The sequence below is a fragment of the Vulpes vulpes genome, chromosome 11 (assembly GCF_048418805.1).
Source record: "Vulpes vulpes isolate BD-2025 chromosome 11, VulVul3, whole genome shotgun sequence".
Lineage (NCBI taxonomy): Eukaryota > Metazoa > Chordata > Mammalia > Carnivora > Canidae > Vulpes > Vulpes vulpes.
This window is the reverse complement of record NC_132790.1, coordinates 21,210,276-21,237,795: the sequence shown is the minus strand read 5'-3', so window position 1 is coordinate 21,237,795 and position 27,520 is coordinate 21,210,276. Positions and strand designations below refer to the sequence as shown.

At 39.5% G+C, this 27,520-nt stretch overlaps 1 protein-coding gene across 4 annotated transcripts; it reads left to right on the top strand.

Moving 5' to 3' along the window:
* TRIM22 (tripartite motif containing 22) lies at window positions 1-23,773 on the top strand. Of its 4 annotated transcripts, XM_025988426.2 has the most exons (9): window positions 3,616-3,922; window positions 10,061-10,173; window positions 15,009-15,480; window positions 16,035-16,130; window positions 16,772-17,002; window positions 19,786-19,808; window positions 21,206-21,306; window positions 21,611-21,637; window positions 21,938-23,773. In XM_025988426.2, exons 3-9 carry the CDS (start codon window positions 15,070-15,072, stop codon window positions 22,531-22,533), a joined length of 1,485 nt encoding a protein of 494 aa, XP_025844211.1. In that variant the 5' UTR covers window positions 3,616-3,922; window positions 10,061-10,173; window positions 15,009-15,069; the 3' UTR covers window positions 22,534-23,773. The 4 variants fall into 4 exon arrangements, with proteins under 4 accessions (XP_072581895.1, XP_025844211.1, XP_072581896.1 ...); XM_072725794.1 differs by lacking the exons at window positions 3,616-3,922; window positions 10,061-10,173 and adding an exon at window positions 1-714; XM_072725793.1 differs by lacking the exon at window positions 10,061-10,173 and having other exon boundaries at window positions 3,635-3,922.
* Window positions 23,774-27,520: the final 3,747 nt, after the last annotated feature.

Genomic DNA, 27,520 nt, shown 5'->3' with positions numbered 1-27,520 from the left:
CCTAAGCTTAGTTCTTCAAACATGTCTTTTTACAACATATAGTGATAGTATGCGCCCTAGAATAGATAGCCAAGGTATGCGCCCTTAGATAGCAATGGTAAGCGTCCTTGATCCACAAGCCTTTAACCATAAGGGTGAGACAGGTCGTAGGCGGTTGGAAGAGTCAACAGAGAGCCCTTGCTCAATCCATTAACCCCTTCCTGGCACGCGGCTCCCAACACGTAAATATGCCTCATCTCCAGATAGTAGGAGCTTCATGCTTTTACTTCTACAAGGCTCAAAGCTGTTTCTACCTTTCAGGAAATCTGACAACCTCACATGAGTTTTCGGGATGGTTAGCCTGGTCTTATTTGTACTTATTTGCTCTCACATTGGGACCATCTTTACTCCTACTACGGCAGTTGGTGGGGAAGCTTTGTAAGTGAGGAGAGTCTATAGCCTCTTTTTTTTTTTTTTTAAGATTTATTTATTCATGATAGACAGAGAGAGAGAGAGAGGCAGAGACACAGGCAGAGGGAGAAGCAGGCTCCATGCAGGGAGAAGCAGGCTCCATGCAGGGAGCCCAACGCGGGACTCGATCCGGGGACTCCAGGATCACGCCCTGGGCCAAAGGCAGGTGCCAAACCACTGAGCCACCCAGGGATACCCGAGTCTATAGCCTCTTGACTCCTGTCTTCCCTTTTCTTCCTAGGATGTGAACCACATTACAGAAAGGTACGTGTGGGGCATCAGAGATGATCCTTTTGTGCAGTGAAAAGAAGTTTAAAGTCATTAGAGTTTTATGGTGATCAATTGGAATAAAACATCTCAGGGTAGGACAATTTGGGTATAGTTTTATGCTAAATTTCTGCTCACAAATCATGGTTTGAGTGTTCTGAAACTATTGGGAATGGACCAGATTCTGTGGGACAGAACTGTGGAAAGTCACACAGTTTGGGTCAATAGCAGTACTGGGGTTAAGGGGTGGCAGACACCTGTGACATCATAAATTTTATTCACCCTCCATGCCTGTATCTAACTCAGGCTCTCACATTTCATAGGTGTTGGCTTTTTGTGGGAAGGTCATGTCTTCTAAACCTGTCAAGCACAGGTTTAGGAATTGGAGACAGCTCCTTTATATTTAAGAGATACTTCTATATGGCTCTGTTTAGATTTCCAAAAACAGACTCATATCTCATGGAATATTTTGACCCTAGTACACACAGTGGTCCATCTTGGTCACACACTTTAGAAGCCAGAATGGAAACGTAGCATCTAAATTTGCACACCTACCTGACAGTATCAAGCTTTTTCCTAACACATGAAATTCTGGTCATCTTTAGTTTGATGTTCATGTCTTCTGTTCTAAGTGTCTGCAAATGTTTCCAGAGAACCTGAAAGCTCAGATGTTATTCTGAGGGATTTCCTGCTAGGGAGCAGATTTTAAAGATCTTGGTCCTTCCCAGACAATATTCCCACACTTGATATGTTTCAAACACCCAGGAGTCACGTTCTGCAACCTCACTTTCTGATTATCCTCCCTGGGAACCGACATCCATGCAGTGACTTTTTCACTCATTAAGTTTTTTCAAGGTACTATAGTTTTGTTTTGTTATATCCATTATTTCATATAATTTCTAGGAGATAGAGAGGGAGATGTTCATGGTTTAATTTTGGAAGAAAGAAATGTGTCTCTGAACGGTTAAGACATTTATTTTTTTTCTTTTTTTCTTTTTTTTTGGTTAAGACATTTCTAAGGTCACACAGAGGCTAACTGGTAAGGTGGACATGAACACATTTCTTCTGGATTCAGGGTCAGGAGTCTGCTCTCTTTTTTTTCTCGGGATCTCCAGGGAGGAGGATTCAAGCTCTTCAATGGGGTGAATAGGAAGTCAGTCATTTTGGAAGAACAAAGAGTCAAAAGTGTAAGGTTCAATTTTTGTCATGCTTAGGAGTGAGAACTTGAGCTGAAGAAACCAAAACTTTTCTCAAGGAATGAAAGAAAGTGCTCTGAGTTTCTAATCTGAAAGGGATAATACAAGAGATTAGAGGTGAAGAGCCCTGGAGCAAGTGGGTGACTGTGTGAGTGTTGTTTTTTTTTATTTTTATTTTTTTTTATTTTTTTATTTGAGAGCTGACACATGTAGCACTACTGAGGGAAGGAGAAATCAGTATAATTAAGCTAAACTGTTCTAATCACCTTTCAGAATTTTTCATTCTTAGTAGGTCTCATGTTCCTACACTTGTGTTTTCCCTTCCAACACATACATACATATTTTGCTTCTGCAGTGTTATACCTCTCCCCAGGAACAGAATAGAATTCTTCCCAGTTCCCACTCCAATTATTCCTAATGTCCCTTTTACAGTGTCACAAATAAAGCTATGTCACATGTCTCACCCAGCCCTAATTTTTCTGCAGCTCATATGACTCCAGATAACGCCAAAAATAACAACATATGCTATTTCTACAGATCGAAGACAAATGAGATATGTGTTTCATTGGAAACTAGATAATGCATATAATAGCAGTTATGGTGTCCTTGGCTCCCTGGTCATTGGATTGGGGAAACATTACTGGGAGGTAGATCCTGGCGGTATAAGATGGAAAATGCCCAGAATACATTAAGAAATTTCATGTTAGACATGATTAAAATCATCAACATAGTTACTCTAGGTTTCAACCAAATATGACCACTGCATTAAATAGTGATGAATCAACTTTATAATGCTTTTGAGGAGTCCTCCTTCTCTGATCTCCTCATCTTAATCCTGACCCTGCCTGTCATTCTCCATAGGTTTTCCTAGACTATGAGGCTGGCATTGTCTTATTTTTCAATGTCACAAACCATGGGTTTCTCATCTATACGTTCTTTTCATTTTCCTCTTCTCAGGAAGCTTTTCCATATTTCACCCCCATGCAATGGAATGACCCCATCATGACTCTGCTCGCCAAGCTCTTGAACCTTCTTACATCCCTACTCATTTCTTTGTAGTGCCTCTTGCCTTGGGTGCAGCTGATGCACTGAGCTTATCTGCACCATTCTCACCATCTTTTCTTTGCTGCCTTCCTTCTCTCCATTTGAACACCCTTCGTTCAGGAGAATATATCAAAAATAGTAATTAAGAGTTTTGTGTCTAGAGTGTCTGGACAATGTAAAGTAACCTTGAATAATGTACATAAATGCTGTGTTTATTTTCTTAAAATCATCTTGATGTAAAAAGTGCACCATACTTAGGATTATTGTGAGAAAATAAATTCATTAAATATTAACATCTAAGTGTTTCAATTTTTTTTTCATTTTTTAAAAAGATCTATTTATTTGAGATAAAGAGAGAAAGAGTTTGAGCAGGGATAGAGGCAGAGGGAAAGGGAGAGAGAAATTCCCAAGTAGACTTCCCCCGGAGTACCAAGACCAAAATGGGGCTCAATTTCACAATCACTTTACGATCTTAAAGCCACAGGGATCTAGGAGGGCTGATCCATTTGCTTCTTGTGCTTGCAAATATATAGTGTTTCTGATCCTCTGGCGAAATTCCCAGTGCTCTCTTCACTATATAAAGGAGGGTTGAAACTGGGCTGCTTGCCCAGTTCTACAACCTGAGTTCATGACCTGAGTTAAAATCAAGAGTCAGGTTATTAACTAACTGAGCACCCAGGTGCCCCTGAGTGCCTCTATTTATTCATAAATATTTGCTCCTAAAAAATATAAGCTGTGTCAGTGTCTCATGAAATTCTATGGGATTAAGTTTTCTCATTTGAAAAAAAGAGAAAAGAAGAAGAAAGAAGAAAGAAAGGAAGAAAAGAAAGAAAGAAAGAGAAAGAAAGAAAGAAAGAAAGAAAGAAAGAAAGAAAGAAAGAAGAAAGAAAAGAAATATACCTGATGTAGAATTGTGAAAATTAACCAACAGAATGTTTTCTAGCACATAAACAGGGATCCAGTAGGTAGGTATCTATTCATTTTTTGTCTCCCTCTCAGTGTGACTAAAATAAATGATTTTAAGAATACACATTAGCTTACTTTCAACATTAGTATCCTTATTTTGTGTTAAGAAATAAAATAACTTGATTAAACAATTATAATTTTCTTCAAGTTTTAGCTAATAAATGTTTTGTATAACTGCCTAGTCTTACTTTTTTTTTTTCATTTTTCTGCAGTATGGTATTTAATTGAAGTTGAATTTCAACTTGGGCTGTTTGCTCAGCTTTAAAAAGTTATTATTCACAGTAATACAGTAAGAGAAGTACAATCGTGGGATTTCTTAACAATGCTGTAGTTAAGGGTTTTGCTTGCCTGGTCACCTTTCCTTTTGCAGTGACTTGAAAGTTCTCAGGAAGGAAGAGGAAAATCCATCTCTCCTCCTTTAGTGAGATTGGAGCGGAATTATCTCTGCAATGTATCTTCATTTCGGGCTTGATGGGATCCCATGTTTATGTTCAGAGCTAGGGAAAAAAAGTGGGCTATCTGGTTAAACAGTATCTGCTCTCATTCCTGGCTGTCTCCAGAATCCCCACCTGCCTCATCTTTGGATGACCTTTGATGACACAAGGGATTCCAAGGTGAATGTGCCTATATCTCATCACTCATCACACACACATATGCCTATATATCATCACTCATCCATGGAGACTGGAGGAAATTGATCTTCTAAAATTTCTCTTTGACCTCTGCCTTCCTGTCACCCCATTGCTACAATGAATAATTTGAGGAATGTAAAAATGTCTTCTAGAAGTAGCAGAAAACTTGGTAGGATCATGCTAATGAAGGTTTGTAAAATTATGAAATTTAAGTGTCCAAAGTATATGAGGCAATGCTCCCTTCGACAGCCCAGCTTCTGGGTCACTTCTGTAATCAGGGGCAGCAGATGATATCTCTGTCTGCCCTGCTCCAGGAGAGAAAGGGAAACAAGGAGATGCCATGATCTTAAAGCCAGGCAGATCTTGAGAAGCTCATCCATTTGATTCTTCTTGAAAATAATAGTGTATTTGTAATCCCCAGAGAAATTCCTAGTGCTTTCTTTATCAATGTAAAGGAGACTTGATGAGGGGGCCCCTGCCCAATTCTGCAACCTCTCATCTCTTCACTTGTCTCTCTTGAGCCCTGCAACTCATCCTCTGGAAAAAGCAACAGGTTTCTGAATATTCATGCTTCTGTCTGGGCCATCTGCCACCTGGAAGCAAAACTCAGCTGAGGATACAAAACTAAAAGAAAACTTGTACCTCAGAGAAGAATTTCTCAAAGCGTCAACTACTTTTAAAAATAAAAGATAACTGTAGCTTCACTTATATTTGTAAGAGATAATACAGACATGCTTATACACTTTCATCAATTTCCCCCATTTTTCAGATTCTTGCCACCACCAACAAGACTATTCCAGTTCTGCTTTTGATAAACACCCCTCCCCACACACACATCTCCGGCAAATCTGCTTTCAGTTTCTTATCAGCCTTGAGATATCATTGTCATGTAAAAATTGTAAATATTTAAGATGTACTACTTAATGGTTGAGTACCTGTTCCTTGTGAAATGATCACCACAATCAAGCTAATAAACATATGCATCACTTCTCCATGGTTACCTTGTGTGTGTGTGTGTATGTGTGTATGTATCTCCATTTCCTCCTCCCTCCAGCCTCTGACAACCACCATCCTAATTTCTACTTCCTGTAGCTGTTGTAGATCCCACATAGAAGTAATAACATGCAAGATTTCTTTTTCTGTATCACAGGTGGACTTTTATTATAATTCTGTTAGGCCGTATGCTGGCCCTTAACAAATAAACCATATTTTATGAGATGCACTTTCTCATTTATTAAAAAAAGTAATGAAAATTACTTGATGAGTTATGATGAAAATTAAATAACAGAATATTTTAAATAATTGCTACTATTTCTTAACACATAAGCAGTGATTTAGAATAATATCTGTTATTTTTCTGATTCCCTTTACCTGTGACCTTGAAATAAATTATTAAAAAAATATTAGTTTACTTTCAAAATTGTTGCCTTTGCATTGTTTTAATAAATTGAATTACTTGCTTAAATATTTAGATTTTTAAGTTATTTTATCTGATTGTAAAATAAACATTTTAGCATTATAAGAGTTTTTTCTTATCGCCTTCAGAGTTGCTCAGTCTTATTTTATAATTATATAGCCTCTTTAACTGAATATACTAATAAAAAGTTAATATCCTCCAGTAATTCTATTTCATTTGAAATATCTATTTTCCTGGCTTTATTCAATTATTATTCATGGTAATACGGAAGAGTCCAGAGTACTTTGTGGGATTTCTCAACAATGTCCTAGGCCAAACTTGGTTTCTCCTGGTTTGTCTCATTCTTGCCAGTGAACTGAGGACCCTGGCAGTCCTCAGTAATGAAGAAAAGCTGGTTCTCCCAGAATTGTTTCTTCAGTGGTTGCTCATGCAGGGCTTGATGAGATCTCCCTGTCCACGCTTCAAAAATCCAACTCATCATCCCTTTTGTGAGTGAATACTGTAAACTGGTTTTTAGAGTTAATGCATATTTTATAACATAACAACTGCCAGATGCTTTTCCAAGTGGTTGTCCCATTTTTCATTATCACGCATCAGAAAGGAGAATAGGGATGGTATGGAGTGTGGTGATAAAGGCAGAGATGTACAGTAGATGTGACTTTGGGATAGTCTATTTTTGCTCTGTAAATATTGTTGATAATTAGAGGGGAGTACAGGGCTTGGGCTGTGTGTGTGCATTTATGGGGCTTAAATAGGGGCAGGGTAAGTGAATTGATAGGACCAAAGGTGATGAATTCTTTTTTTTTTTTTTAAATAAATTTATTTTTTATTGGTGTTCAATTTGTCAACATACAGAATATCAACCAGTGCTCATCCCGTCAAGTGCCCACCTCAGTGCCCGCCACCCAGTCACCCCACCCCCTGCCCACCCCTCTTCCACCACCCCTAGTTCGTTTCCCAGTTAGGAGCCTTTCATGTTCTGTAGGAGATGAATTCCTAATACTTCTTCCCTTCTCATGCTTCCCACAAATCCCATATTCATCCTTTCATTCCTTTTGAATCTCTCATCTGACCTGACATCCTGGGCCCCAGACACCTAAAGGTTCTCTCCAGACTTTTCTGTGAGAAGTTTGTATGAGGCAAGAGTTTTTGGAATGTAAAGAGAGAGATAGGGATCCCTGGGTGGCGCAGCGGTTTGGCGCCTGCCTTTGGCCCAGGGCGTGATCCTGGAGACCCAGGATCGAATCCCACATCGGGCACCCGGTGCATGGAGCCTGCTTCTCCCTCTGCCTGTGTCTCTGCCTCTCTCTCTCTGTCTGTGACTATCATAAATAAAAATAAAATAAAATAAAAAAATAAAAAAAAAATAAAGAGAGAGATGTTTGGAAGTACAGGGTGTAAAAGCTGACTGTTTAATCAGGATCTCTTCTCTTTAGTCCTCAAGAACTCCCTTTCTTCCAAAACTCAAATCCCAGGACCCCTCATGCATTTCTTTTTTTTTTTTTTTTAATTTTTTTATTTATTCATGATAGTCACAGAGAGAGAGAGAGAGAGACACAGAGAGAGGCAGAGAGAGAAGCAGGCTCCATGCACAGGGAGCCCGACGTGGGATTCGATCCCGGGTCTCCAGGATCCCGCCCTGGGCCAAAGGCAGGCGCCAAACCACTGCGCCACCCAGGGATCCCCCCCCTCATGCATTTCTGAGTTAGTTGAGATAGGGCAGCTTTAGACTGTAAAGCCTTGGATCAATCTATAATTTGAAAATTACAGTTACATAGATGACCTGATGTTTTTGAGCTTGTCTAGGAAAAGATAACAAAAAATTCATCTGGAAAATGTGGGAGGGAATCAGAGACCTAAGAGAGTGTAAGAAGGTGGGAAGGTAAGGGGATGGCACTGATGTCCTGGGAACCTCCTCTGAAACATCAGCTTTAAGGTGGGAGAAATCAGTGAAGAAATCAGAGCTTGTCAGGTACCAGGAAACATGGGCTGGTAGGAAATCTGAATGAACCATGCTTTCTCCTACCTCCCAAAGTCTACCTCTGGAGCTAACCATATTGTGGTGATCCAAATGCCAGTATACTATGCTCCAAAAGACCAGGGAATAAAAAAATCCTCCTTAGGGCTTTGTGTCTCCCTCCACTTCCTACATCTCCTATTGAGGAGGAATCTACATGAAATATCTCCCACTTTGGGTGAAATTTTTTTTTTCCTTTGGGTGAATTTTAACTGTTTTCAGTCTGAGAAAACCACAAGCCACAGGAAGTAAGGTGGTTAGAATGTGCTGGTATAGAACGATTAAAAAACAGGCACTGAGAGAATTATCTGAGTAAACTTTAGGAGCAAAACAGACAAGACATGAAAAAATTGTTGGGTAACATTCTTCAAAGGCGTTGATATAAATGTTTATGCCAGAATTCACACACACCTCAGCACTTATGTTGACTGCAAAAGCAACAGTAGAACCAAACCATGATTATCATCAGTTTGTTCAATGCAATTTAAGTGGTATCTATAGCCATATAAATGTGTGTCTATTTAAATATCATTCCCTGTACGCAACACTTTGTAATATATCTGAAACAAGAAGGAACAACATAGAAAATTTCCCTTTCGGCCTTCATAAAGCTTACTGTTGTTTGGTGCAGGGCTGCAAGGGGAGGAGTACTTGATGATAGTATTATATGATAGCAAAGGTGATAAAAAATGCTAGCTCTCAGAATGCAATTTTTTTTTTTAAGATTTTATTTATTTATTCATGAGAGAGAGAGAGAAAGAGACAGAGACAGAGACACAGGCAGAGGGAGAAGCAGGCTCCATGCAGGGAGCCCAACATGGGACTCAATCCCGGGTCTCCAGGATCAAGCCCTGGGCCAAAGGCGGCGCTAAACCGCTGAGCCACCCCGGCTGCCCTCTCAGAATGCAATTTATACAAAATGGAGATTATTATAATTGCACGTGAAAAGCATCACAACTTTCTTCATTGTTAGGAAAAACTTACTTCAGTATACTCCTATATGATTTTTCGGTTCCTGCCTCATAGATATAAGAGATTCGAGAAGTTTATAAGCCACAATTACCTTACTGTCTGTGGGTTACAAACAATACCAGAATATCTGTGCTTTACTTCACCAAACATCGACTTCTCAGGTGCCCTGCAGATCTCACATCAGTTCATGTGTGAAGTTTGCCATGCTCTGCAATTCCCTCAGTCAGAGATCTCTGGTAGAGCTGCCACCACCATGAAGTTGCCCTGTCTACAATATGTAATCAGAGCAAGGACAGGATAGATAACACAACACTAAAATGTGTGCAGGAAATAGAAGATGTTTCACTCCTGCTTTTGATTGATAGTAAAAGAAGGACAAATTTTTCCCAAAGGAAGTGGGGAAAGGTGGAAAAATTATGGAGGTATGTTACTCAGTAAAAGATTGTGCTTGAATACTATCATGTATTAACTTACATGTTCTCACCTGCCTCCTGGTTGTTGGGTAACAAGGCACTGATTTGGTTCTACTATGATTAATTTCTAGAAGCCTTCCTTTTCTGACCTGCCTGCATAAGAAACAGAAACTGGTAATTCCCCGGTATACTCCTAAGATTCAATGACATTTTGGAAAAATTTTTCTCCCTAGGCTCACACTGAAGAAACTTTTAAATTTTATTTTTACTATTTACAATAACGGCTGCTGACAGTCATTATGTCTGCTCATATTTACAGAGATTTATAACTGATTATCTGCATTGCAAGAGTTCAGATCTAATCTTTCCGGATCATTATTTTATCCTTCATGACTTGCTTAGGCCTTGAATATAGGATAAGCTCTACAAATAATTATAGGATTGAATCAGGCTATATCATTGTACTTCACTTTTTTTTTTTTTCTTGCTCAAATATTCTTGCTGGAGTAAGCCAGGGTAGGAATAAGAATGCAGTGATTGGGTGCCTAGCTGGTGCAGGTTCTAGAACATATCCTTCCCTGGCATCCTACATGGTGCCCTCCCACAGTTATTGTTTTGTAAGTTTCTTCTCTGCTTCCTTTCTTTCATTTCCCCTTCTCAGATTTTAAGTTTCATTTCTCACTCAGTTCCTGTAGGGAAACTCTCTTGTGGAGAGCAGTTTTCTGGCTTGGTGAGTGAATCTTGCCTATACCTGCATCTGATCTCCGCTGAATCAAGACTTCTCTACTTCAACCTAAAGGTGTGTGTGGGGCAGTTTGGGAGGGCAAAGGACAGGAAGTTTGGAAGGAACATATTGAATGTGTTTGGATGAGTTTAATTTGTGGTTCTGAAGCTGCTCTAAATTCACCAAAGAGCCAGCTGGTAGGTTTTCTGCAAAAGAGAGGTGCATTGAGTCTGGAGGCACCATGACTGATAAAGAAGGGAGGTTTAACAACATCAAAAGCCTTATTTGTTTCTTGGAGGGATCATTATTTCTCCCAGTTGAATTACTCTCATTTTCTTTCTTCCTGTAGTTTTGAATTTTCTACCTTGCCAAGGTGAGCCAGAATAACTTTCCCCCCCAGAAACAGAAAATCTCTTCCTCTTTTCCTCCAGCAAAGCCCATGGATTGGAGCCCTGTTTTCCCTCTTCATAAAAGCCCAAGCTCCTGCAGAAAGCCAGCACAGACAAGAGTCCTTATCTGGACTTGTGAGAGGGAAAGGGAACTTAAGGACTGTGCCTGGGAGAAGAAGCTCTTGAAATTCATCCTTTTAATCTTCTTGTCCTGATAACTTCTGGGAAGCTTCTAGGACCTTTCTGATAAATTACCAGACTTTTGGCCAGCCTGATGAGAGAGGCTGGATGATTAGACGGCTGTCCATCTTTGCAGCTCCTCCATGGTCACTTGTCTCTCTGGAGCTCCAACCACATGGTATTTGCTTTTTTTTTTCTGAGTGTGCATGGCTTACTGCCATCTCAGCAGCACCTGCACAATGCTCTGGTTTTCACTCCTGCTTTACAAGAAGGACAATCATTGTATGGTTTCACTCATACAGGGAATGTAAAAAATAGTGAAAAGGATTATAGGGGAAAGGAGAGAAAATGAGTGGGAAAAAACAGAGAAGTTGACAAAACATGAGAGACTCGTAACTCTGGGAAATGAACAAGGGGTAGTGGAAGGGGAGGTGGGAGAGGGGATGTGGTGACTAGGTGTCAGGCACTGAGGGGGGCACTTGATGGGATGAGCACTGGGTATTATACTATATGTTGGCAAATCAAGCTCTGATAAAAAATATATATACGTTAAAAAAATGAACTTGTCCTCTATCATCTTAGACACACCTTCTCATTGCTTTCTAGCTCAACCCTTTACTCCATTTTCCCTGCACAGAGCTAAGGAAGGGAGTTGGTAATTTCTCAGAAAGAACCCCATCTTAATCTCTCTGAACACATTGTAATTTGATCTCCATATTATGTAATATTTTGATGTGTAATTTCCTCTTACTTTTTAGAAGTCATTGGTCTGTGTCTTTTTTTTATTTATTTATTTATTTTTTTAAATTTATTTATGATAGTCACAGAGAGAGAGAGAGAGAGAGAGAGAGAGGCAGAGACACAGGCAGAGGAAGAAGCAGGCTCCATGCACCGGGAGCCTGATGTGGGATTCGATCCCGGGTCTCCAGGATCGCGCCCTGGGCCAAAGGCAGGCGCCAAACCACTGCACCACCCAGGGATCCCATGGTCTGTGTCTTATATCTAGACAAGGTTTATATCTGGTGAATATTAATTGTTTACTCAGGGGGCTAGTACAGGATCCAATGGATGGGAGAAAGTGAATTAAAAAAACTTTTAAACATTTTAGATTAAATTCACAAGAGCAAAAGTATATAGCTCTGATGAAAAAAATTGTATTAACACTGAACATTCAATAAATACTAAGCATCTATAAAAGATTACATTCTGGGTGAGTGGAGAGAAAGTAAATAAACAGCAAAAGGATAATTCAATATGAGAAAAGATGAAAACAAAGAAACAATAGCACGAATAGACAAAAAGGCCTGCCAAAGGGCCTGGTGTCTATGGTGTGCCCTGCTAAAGGGCTTTAGCAATTTAAAATAGATTTCAGGGTAGGTATCAGTGTGAGAAGGTGATTTTGAGCTGAGTTTTCATGGAATTGATGGCTTTAAGATGGATTTTTGCCCAGAGTGATCAAGGAACAAATAAGGTAGCCAGCCTAAATCGGGGAGGAGTTGGAGCTGGGCTAAGGGGATGAGGCAATAGGAGGGGATGTAAAATGTGAACCTAACTCAACCACCATAAAGACTGACTCAAGCTGAATGATATGTATTTGAGCAGAGAAATGGCAAGACTGATTGATTCTAAGAAAAAAAAGGAGAATCATTCTTGCTGGTGGTGTGAACAGTGATGAGAGCAGATTGTATGAGATGAATGACAGTATCAGGGAGACTGGTGGGGAACCTATTAGGTTACCTGGAATCAGATTGTATGAGATGAATGACAGTATCAGGGAGACTGATGGGGAACCTATTAGGTTACCTGGAATCCAGGTAAGAGATTCAGTTGGATGGGATCTAATTTGAAGAGACAGACAAGGATTAACCTCCTGTCACTTACGGACATGGCCTTGTGTGACAAAATGACTGCTTTGAAACAACTGGACTTCAGAGCTTGAGCTCTTGGAGGCAGGGTCATTTATGTGGGAGAAGATTAAACCCTGTACTCTAAAGGGTGGTAGAAGAGGGATGTAGAGAAATGCAGAGGAATTGTAACACTTCTGAGTTCCCAGGTCTCTGGATGCCAAGAACAAGCCTTACTTTCCAACTGACGGTTCCTAATCCAGGGAATAGGGAAAGTATTATAGATATTATCGGACCCCCTCATAGGACTTTCTCTCCTTATTGTGAAGACACTTTCATTTTTCTTGTCTAAACTGTGCAGACACAGAAAGCCTCTGTGCAGACAATCAGGATATAGTGAGAAAAGGAAACTTAAGATCTAGTAGGCCCTTACCCTACTATAGAAAGTCCTACATTTGTACCATCTCCAAAGTGAGCCTACATTTTGTTTCTGTGTCTGTCTGTCTGGTTTAGGTGGAGGGAGTTTCAATGGTGAAACACTTCTTCAATGATAGAATAAAGAATAAATGAATAGAGGAAACAGATGCACTTATATTAGTTTTCTGGGACTGCCATAAAAACACAAATCACAAATCGTTGGCTTAAATGAAATTTATTTTCTCTCAATTCTGGAGCCTAAGAGTACAAGATCAAAAATGTTGGTAGGGTTGGTCTTTCTGCAGGTGGTGATGGAGGATCTGTTCTGGGTTTCTGCTAGTTTCTGGTAGCTTGCTGGCTATCTTTGGTGTTTCCTGGTTTGTAGATGCATCACCCTGATCTCAGCTTTTGTCTTCACATGGCCTTCTCCATGTGTGTATGTCCATCTGTGTCTCCAAATTGCCTCATTTTATGAGGACATAGTCATATTGAATTAAGGCCCATCATAATGACTTCATTTTAACTTGATCCATATTATGGAATTGGATTGGAAACACAATTTCCAAGTGAAGTTACATTTACACATTTTAGAGGTTAGGACTTTGACATATGTTTTGTGGAACATAATTCAACCTGCAATAGCACCCAATGTGTTTGAAACAGGACAGACTTTATCTCTCTATCAATGGTCTTTGTTCTATATTGAGTCTTCTCTCCCACAACTGACAGAGGACTCAATGGAATTTATGTTTCTTGAGATCTGTCATGTGTGTGATCCTGAGTATATGAATCTGTTCTTTTCCTCCCTAAAAATATAAATACCCATCTAGTTCTTACAACCTTTACCCCCGTTTGTCTTTGTTAATATCTTTGTAGTGCAAAGATAACTCTGAAAGAGGATCCTGTGGATTGTATGTCCACCAACTCTACCCTTTATAAAATAATGATCTCTGTAAATAGAATGATCTGTACATCATTTGATTCTATTTATACATCTGAGGAAAGGATATACTCCTATTTCTCAAGGATTTTTATATAAGGGGTAAATAGGTCAAAGTCATTTGTAAACTGCAACTGGTTATAAAATTGTTAGTGATACAATTATCTGCCTATTGTGGCCCTTGCTGTTTCTATCTCCCTGTTTGGGGAATGAATTTGAGGGCATGGGAAGACTCCATGTGTGACAGATGTGTTGGGAGGTAAATTTTTCAGCTATTAGAGAACTGCTAATAAATGGAAAGAAAAAATGAAAAGCTGATGAGAAAGATCTAGTCAATTACAGAAGGATGAGGAGTTCTAACTTTATAAATTCATCACATTTTGTGTTCCTGTGTATGATGTTCCTCTCTGTCAGTGCACGAAACCATGCCTGATCTATCCTTAGATTACTTTTTAGGAGGAAGAATAAGACATTTAAAGAAAGATGTTATATATTATATAGTAAATAAAAGAAATTTAGCAAATTTACAGCAATGTATCAATTGACCAGAAAAGACAAATCTGTAAAAACAGGCTCAGAATGGGGGAGACTGCTAATGACATTCAGTTTGTTTTCAAGTGATGGAAATGTTCTAAAATTGGACTTGGGGTTGGTAATACAGTTCCCTAAGTTTACTGGAATCATTGTATTATACTCTTAAAATGAGCGCATTTGATATACATATAACTTGATAAAACTTTTTAAAAAGGGAGTCAGGCGAATATTAGGGGTAGGATCACTCTGCTTAGGAGGAGAGCAGTGCAAAAGACCAGGTGTTACAGTGGGTTTAGTGTATTTAACATGGAGGATGTATTTGGGGGTAGGAGAGTAAAGACAGGGAAGGGCTTCAATTTGTCCTACCAGCAGAAGAAGAGAAACTAGCGAGCTTGCCCTGATGCGGTGAAGTTTCTCATGCGATATAAACTTAGAGTCAAGTGTTTGAAATATTACAAAGAGCCATTTTCATTCTGCTATTAACTTACTTCTCTTGTCTGTTTTCCTTTCTGTATTGTATATTAATATTTTTCCCTGTTCTAAATCTCTACATAATCAGTATCCTTTCTACTTTTGCCTTTCTTACCAATATTCCTGCCCCTACAGGAGTCTGTGAGCAAGAAAGGCCTCAGTTGTCAGGACAGGAAGAAGCCAGGGGAACACTGCAATGGATTTTCCAGCACAGGCAAACATACAGCAGGATGTGACCTGCCCCATTTGCCTGGAGCTTCTGACAATGCCTCTGAGCCTGGACTGTGGCCACAGTTTCTGCCAAGCTTGCATCACTGCAAAGAACAAGAAGTCAGGAACCCATCAAGGAGAGGGAAGCAACTGCCCAGTGTGCCAGTGCAAATACCAGTTTTGGAATCTCCGACCTAATAAGCCACTGGCAAACATAGTGAAGAAAGTCAGGGAGAACATGAGCCCACAGAAACAAAAGCTCTGTGAGCACCATGGAGAAAAACTCCTGATCTTCTGTGAGGAGGATAGGAAGGCCATTTGCCAGCACTGTGCCCAGTCTGCGGAGCACCATGGTCATCAAATATTCTTCATAGAGAAGGTCATCAAGGAATATCAGGTAGGCCCAAGGGTGAAGGTAAATGGGGCATAATGGTACCTCAAGTGAATCCTTCACCTTTTAAAATTACTTTCTTCTCTTGGTTATCATAGAATTGAGCTCTGTAATCTCTTTCCATACTCTTTGCTCAGCTTCTGGGATTTAAACAATTTTTTGTGCATTCTTTCACTTGATCAGAAATAAGAGAAGTTAGATGAGTGGAGAAATGCTTCCCAAGATAAATTCTGATTGCCCCTTTGAAGACAGGGTTTCTGGGGGTACACGGTTGGTTGAATGTGAGGAATATGTCAATGAGATGAAAGGAACTTCCTTGGTGCAGTATCAGCTCTTCTAGGAAAAAAAAAAATAATAATCCTGTTACTCTTGACCAAGGGATGGTAGCTTGTGTCACCCAGTGATACAGAATACCTCTTCAGATTTTTGTCTATATCCTAGATTCTAATCGCCAATTTCATTTCTGTAACCTAGTCTCTTCTGAGATGAGTCTAACTTCTTCCCTCTATCCAGGTGCTAAGAAAGCTCATAGATTGATTCTGGTGACTCTTTTCTCACAGGAGAAACTCCAGGCAGCTCTGAAGAAGCTGAGGAAGGAGTATCCAAAAGTGGAGGAGTTGGAAGCTGACATCAGAGAGAAGAGAGTTTCCTGGAAGGCAGGAAAAGATATTTCCTGAGGGAGTTCTGAGACAGAAAATGGGCAGCACCTTGGTCCAGTCACAAGGATGCCCCTTCCTCTTTGTTACTTCAGAATTAATGAATTTGAGGGCTTCTTAATTAGTCTTCATTTCATTCCTTCACTGTTGGGGATTGGGTGCTAGAGAGTAGACATATCATGAGTGAAACCAAATATTGGGAAGTGAAGGCATGGAAGAAACAATAAAAATGACTCATGAATCCCATGTCCCATATCCATCATCAAGTTTGTGCCACTAATACTTCCAGAAAACACATTGAGAAAAGTTTAGTGTTCCCTTTGTAGGAAGTGTGGGAAGATGGGCTTGCTATATGGTGTGGCATGATTATACAGGACAGATGTCTGCAATCCAAACTTCATCCAGCTATCACTTTGTGCCTCAGAGGGGGTCTTGATAAAGTAGACTTTAATCTATTTCTTTGGGAGAAACTCAAGAGACAATAGTGGGGAAATGGCTTTCTCGGTAGTTGCTCATTGCCTGTTCCCTATCTCTTTGAGAATTCTCTGAGGAAAATAGTTCTTGTCTTGCTTCCCAGGTCCAGATGATGTCGGCCCTTGGCCAGACACACTGACTGCCTCTTTCTCTTCTCATACCCAAAGAATCATATGCAGAGCGAGAGAGAAAGGATTCTGAAAGGGTTTAATGAAATGAGAGCCATCCTGAACAGTGAGGAGAAGAGGGTGCTGCAAAAGCTGGAGGAAGATGAAGTGAATGTGCTGGATAACTTGATAGTGGCCAGAGACCAGTTTGCTCAGCAGAAGCAATACTTGAGAGAGCTCATCTCAGACGTTGAGCATCAGATATGGGGGTCGTCAGTAGACACACTGCAGGTAAGGCTTGGGTTGGAGTTCCTACATGATGAGATTCTGGGGAAGCACAGAGACAAAATTTCCTTCTCTGCTGGGTCCCCACACTTTCTTCCTCACGGTGACATTCAAAGACTCTCAGGATTCTCAGTACCCCTTTTCTGACATCTGAAGGGTCATCAGGATAATTCAAAGTATGAACAGCAAGAGAAATTGCCATTATTAGTAATTTATAAAAGGAAGTACAAAAAAATGGAGAGAAATTCTAAATAAGCTTTCGTTATCTTCACTTAAATTTAGTCAAATAACACAAATCTCTGTTTATATTTGATTTTCTTGTTGTTGGTGAGTCTACACTGTGCAATACCTGTGATTTTGATTTGCATTTCTTACGTGTAGACCAGTAATGCTGAGCATCTTTTCATGTGGTTTATTGGCCATTTCTTCTTTGGAGAAATATCTATTCAAATTATTTCCCTATTTTACAAATTGGGTTGTTTGCTTTTTGTTGTTGAGTTGTAAGAGTTTGTTGTATGTTCTCTATACTAACACCTTATCAAATATATGATTTGTGAATATATTATCCCTTTTCATGCATTATCTCTTCAATCTCTTCCTGGTGTCCTTTGATGCACAGAAGATTTTAACTTTGATGTGGTCCAACTTAGCTATTTTTCTTTTATTCCTTGTGCTTTTTTTGTGTGTCATATGAAAGAAATCATTACCAAATCCAGTATTGTGAAGATTTTTACCTTTATTTTCTAACAGTTTTATACTTTCATATCTTTTTTAAAAAGATTTTATTTATTTAGTCATGAGAGACAGAGACAGAGAGAGATAGAGAGAGAGAGAGAGAGAGAGAGAGAGAGAGAGAGGCAGAGACACAGGCAGAGGGAGAAGCCGGCTCCATGCAGGGAGCACGATGTGGGACTCGATTCCAGGACTCCAGGATCACGACCTGAGCCAAAGGCAGATGCTCAACCGCTGAGCCATCCAGGTGTCCCTACACTTTCAGATCTTAAGTTTAGAGCTTTAAATGATCTTAAATTATAATTTATGTGTGATGTAAGTCGTCCATGTTTAATATTATTGTAAACATTGTATTATATTGAGCCTTTTTTGAGGGGGAATAATTTGGTGAAAAAAGGAAGGTGAGGGGATGGCAGTCAGAGTGAAGGGATGGGTTGCACGGGACATTTGATCTCAATTCAATTACTTTTTTTTTTTTTTTGGTAGCAACCTTTTGAATTATCTGTTGAACAATCCTTACCTTCACCCCATTGTAGTTGGTTAGGGTTGATAAAATCAGTAGCAGCAGGGATGTATGTTTCTCAATTCTAGGTAAATCAGAATATCAAATTCCTACATTTTACCAATGATGCAATAATTACTTTAAGATATGCATCTGACCCAATTTAGGTCAATAGTTTTTTATATGCCTTAGAATTTTACTATCATGACTAAAAAGAGAAATTCTCTTTTTCAGCAAGTAATATATCAGGGATTATCATTTAAACCAGGAGATTCAATTTGATATCATACAGAGTCTGAAAAGAGAGTCAATATTGCAGGAAGAAAATAGAATTTTGAGAACACATTCTGATGACAAGTTTTTCACTTAAAAACCTAGCTATGACTAAAGTTACACCTGCCCCTGAATTTATTCTTCTTTCTTTTAAATTTAAACAATTTTTAGTTGGGTTTTTGTCATATACATTAACAACAAAAAAGCCTAATACAGAGCATAAAACTTTATCTGAGTATGTAGAGCCAACTTCTGGGCAAGTATTTGTTGGTATAAAAGTGGTTAGGCTGGAGAGAGGGAAACCAAATATATTGGTAGGTTTCTGTTAAAAAAAAAATAAGGCAAATAATGGCTATACTGGGAATAAAAAGCTGGCTAAAAGATTTTGAGGCTATGGACTGGACTGGCTTAATACAATATTGGAATTCAGAGTAAGATTTCTAGTCTCTAAGACAGTGACTGAGCAGATATTGGTATCATTTTGGACAATGGAGTGTAAATAGTTGGGAAATAGTAAGTTATGTTTTAGACTTTCTCAGGTTCTGAGGCTTATTTCATGCTTAAAAATTAGGGATATTACCTATAGATAGTGTAGAGGAGGTATGTAGAATGAGTAGAGGGAAGCCAGAGAAACATTTGTTTGAAGTGTTTGTTTACTTGTACCTGCAGCAAAAGAAAGTATACTTTTTGAGAACTACTATTATTAATTACTCATATTTGACTCTCCAGAGCCTGGAAAAATGTCTGCAAATATGGGTTTCATCTTTATTTGTCTCTAGAACAAATAGAAACATAATGAATTAATGAGGTCTTCTCCTGAATGTAATTTTTTTATGTCAAGTCTCTTATCTTCTTTTTAAATATGTCCCGTCTCCCAGTATTGGAAAGCATCTTTCTAATATCCTCACATGAGTGCTTGGAATGGTTGATCTCAGTCTTATCTCTACATTTTGTCCTCCATATTCTGATCATCAGACTCTGACCATCTAACACATTCATACCAAGAGGTGTTAGGGGTCTAAGGTGAATAAAACTTTTTAAGGTAGGATGGCTTATAGCTCCTTGGGGGGTTCCCAGACAAAATACAGGATGCATAATTAAATTTGAATTTCAGATAGAGAATAAATAATTTTTTAGTAGAAAAGTATCATAAACATTGCAGGAGGCATGCTTAAATTAAAGCATATTTGTTATTTATCTAGAATTAAATTTTAACTAGACATTTTTATTTTCTAAATATGGCAATGCTATATGTGACTCATGTTTTCTTTCTTCTCCCCAGGATATGATTAATGTCATGAAAAGGTATGTGTGGGAGACCAGGTATGGTCCTTTTTTTATGTGAAGACAAAGTTATCTTGGGATCAATCAGGATAAAAAAAATCACAGAGCTGGAGAATTTGGGAATTATATAATTTCAAAATTTTGATCACAGGTGAGGTTTTCAATGGAATTTGGTGATAGGAAGTCACAGAGTTAGGACCAATAAGAACATAATTTCACTCAAACCTCAATGTCTGCCTCAGTTTGCTTTCATATTTCATAGGTGTCTATCTTATTTCAGAGAAGATCCCATCCTCCATCTGCCAGGCCTCCAAATTTTCCACAAGGATAACACTCTTGCACTTATTTTTCTTCTGTATGTTAGAAGAAACAAGATCTTTCTAGTGGTTTTATTTGGACTTCCAAAAAAAAAAAAAAAAAGCTCCAGTCTTTAAGAATAGTGGCTTTCATCCTGGTGCCAATAATTAATCTCTTCTTGCTTACACATTTTAGCATCTCGTAGAAAATATAGTCTTCTTGTGTCTAAAGTTGTCTATCCACCTGGCAGCACCTAGTTCTTTCCAAACACACGAAACTTTTGATTGTCATAATATCTCCTTTTCTAGATGTTTGTAATATTTCCCCAGGGAATGTAACCTTAAATATTATTATCTAGATATATGTCTGGGGATAGCAGGCTTTGGAGATCCTTCAACTTTTAATACAGGAGCTATGTACTTGATAACCTAAATCTCTCAGTAACCAGGGTCTGGAGCATCTTTACTGACCACGTGCCTGGGAAATCCATCTTTTTTTTTTTTTTTGGGAAATCCATCTTTAGTGGTGGAACCACTAAGATGACCATGACTTCTTCCTATATCAGACGCTTTTTAATTTTATTTTTATTTTTTTAGATTTTATTTGTCAGTGTGTGTGTGTGTGTGTGTGAGAGAGAGAGAGAGAGAGCACAAACAGGGGGAGCAGAAGACAGAGAGAGAAGTAGGCTTCCTGCTGAGCAAGGATCTTGGCTTGGGGTTTGATCCCAGAACCCTGGGATCATGACTTGAACAGAAGATAGATGCTTAACTAACTAAGCTACCCAGCTGTCCTTAAATACTTTTTTTTTAGAGGAATCAAATATCTTTTAAAGGCACCATGAGTTCACCTAGTTTTATTATTTTTAAGAGGTAAAAATTCCATTTTAGAAGGAAGAATATGAAGCTCTTTGAAGTGAAGACCTTCCGAAGATCACATGGAGGGTAAATGGAAAAGTAGGCATGAGCATTTTTCTTCTGTTTGCAGCACCAGGATTCTCCCCTTTTCCCCCCTTCTTCAGTGGAGAGAATTTAAGTGTATCAGTGGGGTGAAAAGCGAGGGAAACAGTGGTCTTGTAGAGACACAAGGTCAGAAGTGAGGTGATCAATTTTTGTCTTCTCTAGGAGTGAGAGCTGGACCTTGAAAAAGCCAAACATTGTTTCCAAGAAACTGAAGAGTACATTCCTAATTCCAGATCTGAGTGGGATGTTGCAAGTGTATAAAGGTAAGAAGAGTCAAGGGGAAGGTTTTGGGTGTGGAATTCTTATGGTATTAGGGCAAAATAGGGGAGAGGATGTTGTTTCTGGATGAAGATAAAAGAGAAGATGTAGACTTGAGAAGGAGAGGTAGAACTCCTGAAGGTGTGATCAGACCTAAGGGGGAACAGTCAAGGTGTCTGCTTCATCATCTTGTTCATGAGTTCATAGCCTCACAGAGCTGCCCTCCCTATCCCCATTCTAGTGAAAAGACAGGTATCAGTGTTTACTCCTTTGCTTCTAACGACATCATTGAAACTTTTGTCATTTCAGAGCTGACAGATGTCCAATGCTACTGGGGTAAGAAGGAGCTACAGTTTGTTCTAATCACTGTGTTCTGATTCCTTTTTAGAAATTGTGGTTACTATCAGGTCCCATGGTCTTAGCACCAACATGTGTTCCTCTCAAACACACATGCATACAACAGTTCTTGAGTGTTCCTCTCAAACACACAAGCATACAACAGTTCTTGAGTGTTCTACTCATCTCTGATCCATCAACATAAGTTTCTCCCAGTCACTCCCCAATATTCCACCTCACAGTGTCTCAAGACACATCTACTCTGTGTCTGTCACCTGACCCTGTCATTTTTTCTTACAGTGGACGTGATGTTGAAGCCAGTCAATGCTATTTCGAACATTACCATTTCTGCAGATAAAAGACAAGTGACAGTTGTGCACAACTCCCCACTTAAAAGTATACCTCCATGTGATTTCTCTGCTTTTGATGTTTTGGGCTGCCAACATTTCTCCTCAGGGAAGTACTACTGGGAAGTAGATGTGTCTGGGAAGATTGCCTGGATCCTAGGGGTGTACAGTAAAGGAAGAAGCCTCAAGAGAAAAGGGGATTCTGGGTTTGTTTTCGATCCAAAAGTAAATCATCTAGATGTTTACTCCAGATTCAAACCTCAACTTGGTTACTGGGTTATTGGGCTACAGAATGAATCTGAGTATAAGGTCTTTGAGGAGTCTTCCACTTCTGATTCCAAGGTTTTGACTCTTTTCATGCCTGTTCCTCCCCGTCGTGTTGGGGTTTTCCTAGACTATGAAGCACGCATTGTCTCATTTTTCAATGTCACAAACCATGGGTCACTCATCTACAAGTTTTCTGAGTGTCAGTTTTCTCAGACTGCTTATCCGTATTTCAATCCTTGGAACTGTCGATGCCCTATCACCCTGTGCCCACCGAGTTCCTGAACCTTCTTAGCCCCTCATCCACTTGTGTGTAGCACCCTTTGTCTTGGGGCTTATCTAAACCTGAGCTCATCTGCACCATTATGAACACCTCTTCCTTCTTTTTTCCATCTTTCATTTTAGAATATTTTTGGAACAGTCTGCTAGGACTGCTGTAACAAAGTACCACAGAATGGGTGGCTCAAATAACAGAAATGTCTTGTCTCACAGTTCTGAAGCCTGGAAGTCTAAGACCAAGGTGTCAGGAGAGTTTTTTTTTTTTTTTTTTTTTTTTTTCTGAGGGCTCTGTCTATTCCTTGCCTTGTAGATGGTTGACTTCTTTCTGTGTCTATTCATATCATCTTCCCACTGTGCATTTCTGTGTCTAAATCTACATTTTTCTAAGGACAGCAGTCAGATTGGAGCAAGGACCACCCTAATCACATCATTTTAATTGCCCCTGTAAAAACTCTATCTCTGAAAGGTCACATTCTGAAGTATTAGGGGCTGAGACTGTGACATATGAATTTGGGGGGAATAAAAGTCAAGTCAATAGTCTTTTACATGCCCCTATTATGCAGTGAAAGCTTGAGCCTTTTTCTTCCTAATATTTTGTTTTCATTAGCAGAGAATGCTTTTTTCCTTGTTAGTTTTGCTTATTATTAGGAAAGAATGTTTACTTGCAAAGGGAACACATCTAATCCATTCTACAGAAGGAGCAGTATTGCTGTACCTCCTTTGACATTTCTTTCCCTCATTCCCTCTGCTGTTTAATAGAATTAACAAAGGAAAACATCAATTCTCTCCATGTGCATGGGACATAGGACCTTACATAGAAATCTGTCAGTAGGTGTTGAATCCTTCAGAGTGTGTTGCTTTACCAACGGCACCCTTTTATGTATCATAGAGTTAAAGCTGAAGTGCATAAGTAAAATATTTACCAAGAATAGATTGTTGGTGCTCAGAGTTTCTGAGGTCAAATCCTGTCTCTTTACTTTCAAGCTGTGTAAACCTGAACAAGTTACTTAGAACCTCTTGGTCTCATTTTCCTAAAGTAAAAATTGATGTCAAAGATTGTACCCATTTCCTAGGGTCACATTGAGAAACGAAATTTCATTAGGTGTGAAACATTTATCTAAGAGTTTTATATGTAAGAATAAATATCTGTTATTGATGAAAAAATATAAGCTGTATCGATGAGGTACAATTTTGGCTTGGTTTGGTTTGGTTTGGTTTTGCTTTAATAAAATGATAATTGACTCTGTTGAAGTCTCATGTCTCATTTCTCAGATCCCAGAACCCTACTGCAGACATTATGAATTTTCATGATGTGTCCTATAGAGGTCAGGTCTAGGCTCAACTGAACTTATGAGAGACAGCCTTCTGCTGCTCAGTCCTTTATCTTGTGGTGAAACACCTGAGTATGTCACTGCATTTGCCCACCCTCTGCACTTTCCTCTCTCTTTCCCCCTTCTTCTTCTCCCTCTTCTCCTTTTCTTCCTTCTTCCTCTTCCCTCTTCCCCTTCTTCCCATCTTTCTCCTTCTTCTTAAAGAATATGAAATAAAGGATGGAACTACTCAGGATAGTGAAGATATGGTTTGTTCTTTGAGAAGCATGCATTATAAATTAGGGCAGGCTATGCCACTATACAAAATTTGAATCAAGATTTGCAGATCTTTAGATAAATAGGAGTATTTTGGCTATGCTGGAAGAAAATGAAAATGTCTGGCATGGGATCTATGTATATATCTTTACATGTCTATCTATACACATGCACAAATACACACATATATGTATACATATGGGAATATGTACATGTAATCATTTGTATAAATACATGTATATATATATTAACATGATCCTGGTTAGTCTTCACAAATATCCTAAGAGGGAGAAATTTATATCAGGAGGTTAAAAGAGTTTATAAACTAAAAAAAAAAAAAAGTTTATAAAGTGTTATAATTTTCTCCTATGGACCAAAGGCTAATGAGCGAGGGAGGCAGGATTAGTACCAGCTGGGTGCTACTCCAGCTTCTGTGGTTCTCCTCTGTACCACACCCCAGAGAAGGCAGCAGCCTGGCTCCCACGGATGTGGGGAAGAAGGGAGAGTCAGGAAATTCTACCTGCAGGGGAAGCCTGGTGCATCTTAGGGAAAAACTTAGATGCCATTAAATGAAATTTTATATGCTCAATCCATCTAGCCTAAATGAGATGGAAGTAAGTCATGACCATAGGCAATATTATGTTGAGCTTCTTCATGGCCAGCATGCTATGGCAGATGACATGAAGAAAATATCCCCACCCTTTAGTGTAGATGATAAAGACTAGAATTGGAGGTTATAAGGCTGGACTCTGAAAACAGATCAAATTTTGTGTAATGAATATATAGCCGCCTTGTGGCCCTTATCAGATACACTGAATACAATAAGAAAAAGTGGGAATTGGTAGCCAAGGAGCAGGGTCAGACATTAGTAGATGGAAAATTACTAACATTACTAGGAAAATCCCAAAGAGGTAAATATTGCTAAAAATGACTGACAGAAGTTTGGTCAAAGGGCAGGCCAGGGTGATAAGGTATTGAAGAGTGTTCAGATCAGCAGCAGGAATTTCCAGAAAACTCAGCAGGATTCTGGACCACAGAGAAGAATGTCAGAAGTCTGAAAGTCAGGACCCAGTTGAGGAGAGAGTTCAGAGGAGCCTGAGTGAGTTCGGTCAAGGAGAGAATCGTTGGCACCATCCAGGCCTTTGTACAAGCCTAACAACAGGCAAGTGTCTCTGGGCCCCTACAGCCTTCTATTGTGATGGCCCCCACTGCTGAATATATTGTATTCAGTATTGATATTGTTTTCAGTATTGATATTGTATTAAGTATTCCGTATTGATAAAGCATCTGTGCACACCTTTGCTAGCCTCTGCCCCAAACCGTTATAGGGACATTTTGGTGGGGCATGTGGAAGATTGTAAACATACTTGATTCACAGGCTATAGCTAATGGCCTGACTGTTTGATTGGACCTCTACAGAACCTTAGGCTAGCATATAAAACAAGCCTCCCCATAGAGATGGGGAATTTGGAGAAAAGTCCATTGTTCCTATTACGTTTTTGTGATCCATGTGGATGCTCAGCAGAGAGGACCCCATGCTTGGCCAAGGAAACAATTGATGAATAGACCATGACTGTCAACTAAATGTGGAGACTACAATGTCCGCTACTCCGGAGCAAACAGTATGTGACCAATTTCTTGAATTCAGGTGAGGATGGCCTTTGAAAATCTAGACTCCACCTTATGTCAGGCCTATACACACACTGCCCTGTGAGAAGATGCTAAAAGAGTATAAAAAACTTGTCCCATCTTACCTATCAGACTCTGCATCACTGCTCAAGGACAGATTCCCCAGGGCAAGGGGTGGAGTACATTCTTGGCAGGTGGAACATTCTGCCTCACAGCAAACCTCTTGTCCCATCAGAGGATCTCACATGATCCTGCATAAGTTGACACTTTTATTGCATGTGTCCGAGCCATCCCATGCATTCCATTGACTCCAGTCTCACTATCTCACTCCTAGTCCTCCCTCTTCAAGCTCCCTTAGGCACAGGGGTTCATAAAATGGCAGGAGACTTTTATTCAGGATTCCCTTAGCAGCGAGACAACCCCCGTGTCTGTGCTGATCGCTCTGCCCCTCAGCTTGTGCTCTCCTCCAGAGGGGAAAAAGGGGTGAGGACATTGGCACTGTTAAAATCAATTATAGACTCAGCCTCTGTCTAAGGAGACAAAACCAGCTTGGTCGTGTAAAGTTTAATTATGTTTATTTTGCCTGGCTCCCTTAACCTGGGTCATTTCTAGCTTGTGCCTTTGGAAATCCTAAGCAAAACCTGAATAGTTTCCCAAGGTTGATATCAGGCAACCACTGACCAATTCCCTGTAATTTATCAGGAAATTCTAAAATCATAACCAATCTCTGTGAAGAATAAACAGTCAAACCTTTTCCTACAACACAAGCTGCTTTATACACTCACAGGCCTCATACCATGTTTTGGTTTGGGTTCTCCCCCTGGTTTGCAAGTTATCCTTTTGATGTGTGCACAATAAACTTTTACTGATAACTACTTCAGTAATTCACTGGTTTTACTTCTGTTATTTATGAAATCTGATAGCATTTTCTCTTGTTTTAGCCTCTTCCTTATGCTACTGCAGTGAATGTTTAAAGGTTTTACTGTTACTTTTGTTTTGGTTTATTGTTTTTAATCTGCTATTCTGATGCTTGATTGCTTAGACCTCTTTAGATCATCCGGGAGCTCCTGGACACGCTCAGCCTTCAGGTGATCATTCTAGGGCTTTGCCCTTCCCACCACGTCTGAATTTTGAGTGGCAATCACACCATTTGTATTTCTGGGGCCTTAGGACTTTGCTGGAACACTAATGAATGAGATGGGTGTCCACAGTGGGAAGTCTGGGTAGGCTCAAGAGAGCCTTCAACCCTCAGGATCACCCATGGACAATGTATAGGCAGTGGTACCTAGAACCATCACCAGACAGTGATCAGACATTTCTCAATATGCTGAACTGAGGTGTTGTTATTGGAAGACTGACACGCAGACCACCCCCATGGGTTTGGAATTCCAATAATTTCCTCTTTGCTCAAGGAGGATACTAGACAATCTAATTTTTTTTAATAATAAATTTATTTTTTATTGGTGTTCAATCTAATTGATCGAGACTCCTAATTTCTCTAAATTGTTCAACCCCAAACTTGTTTTTAATCTCAAAGGCCTAAGCCCCTCCCCCTCTACTGTGCCTCTTTGGACTATGCACCCTCCCTTCCTCCTCACCCCACCTCTCTGTTCTGGTGACTCTCTCTCCTGTAGTCTGTCTGAGGTGGTAAGTGTGGTTTTATTTCTTTCCTGAGTCGTGCTTTCCTACTAAGACCCTCCCAGCACATCCCTAGTCTCTGAGTATTTTCAGTTGTTTTTGAGAGTTTTGGAAAGCAATAACCCATATTGTCTTCAAGG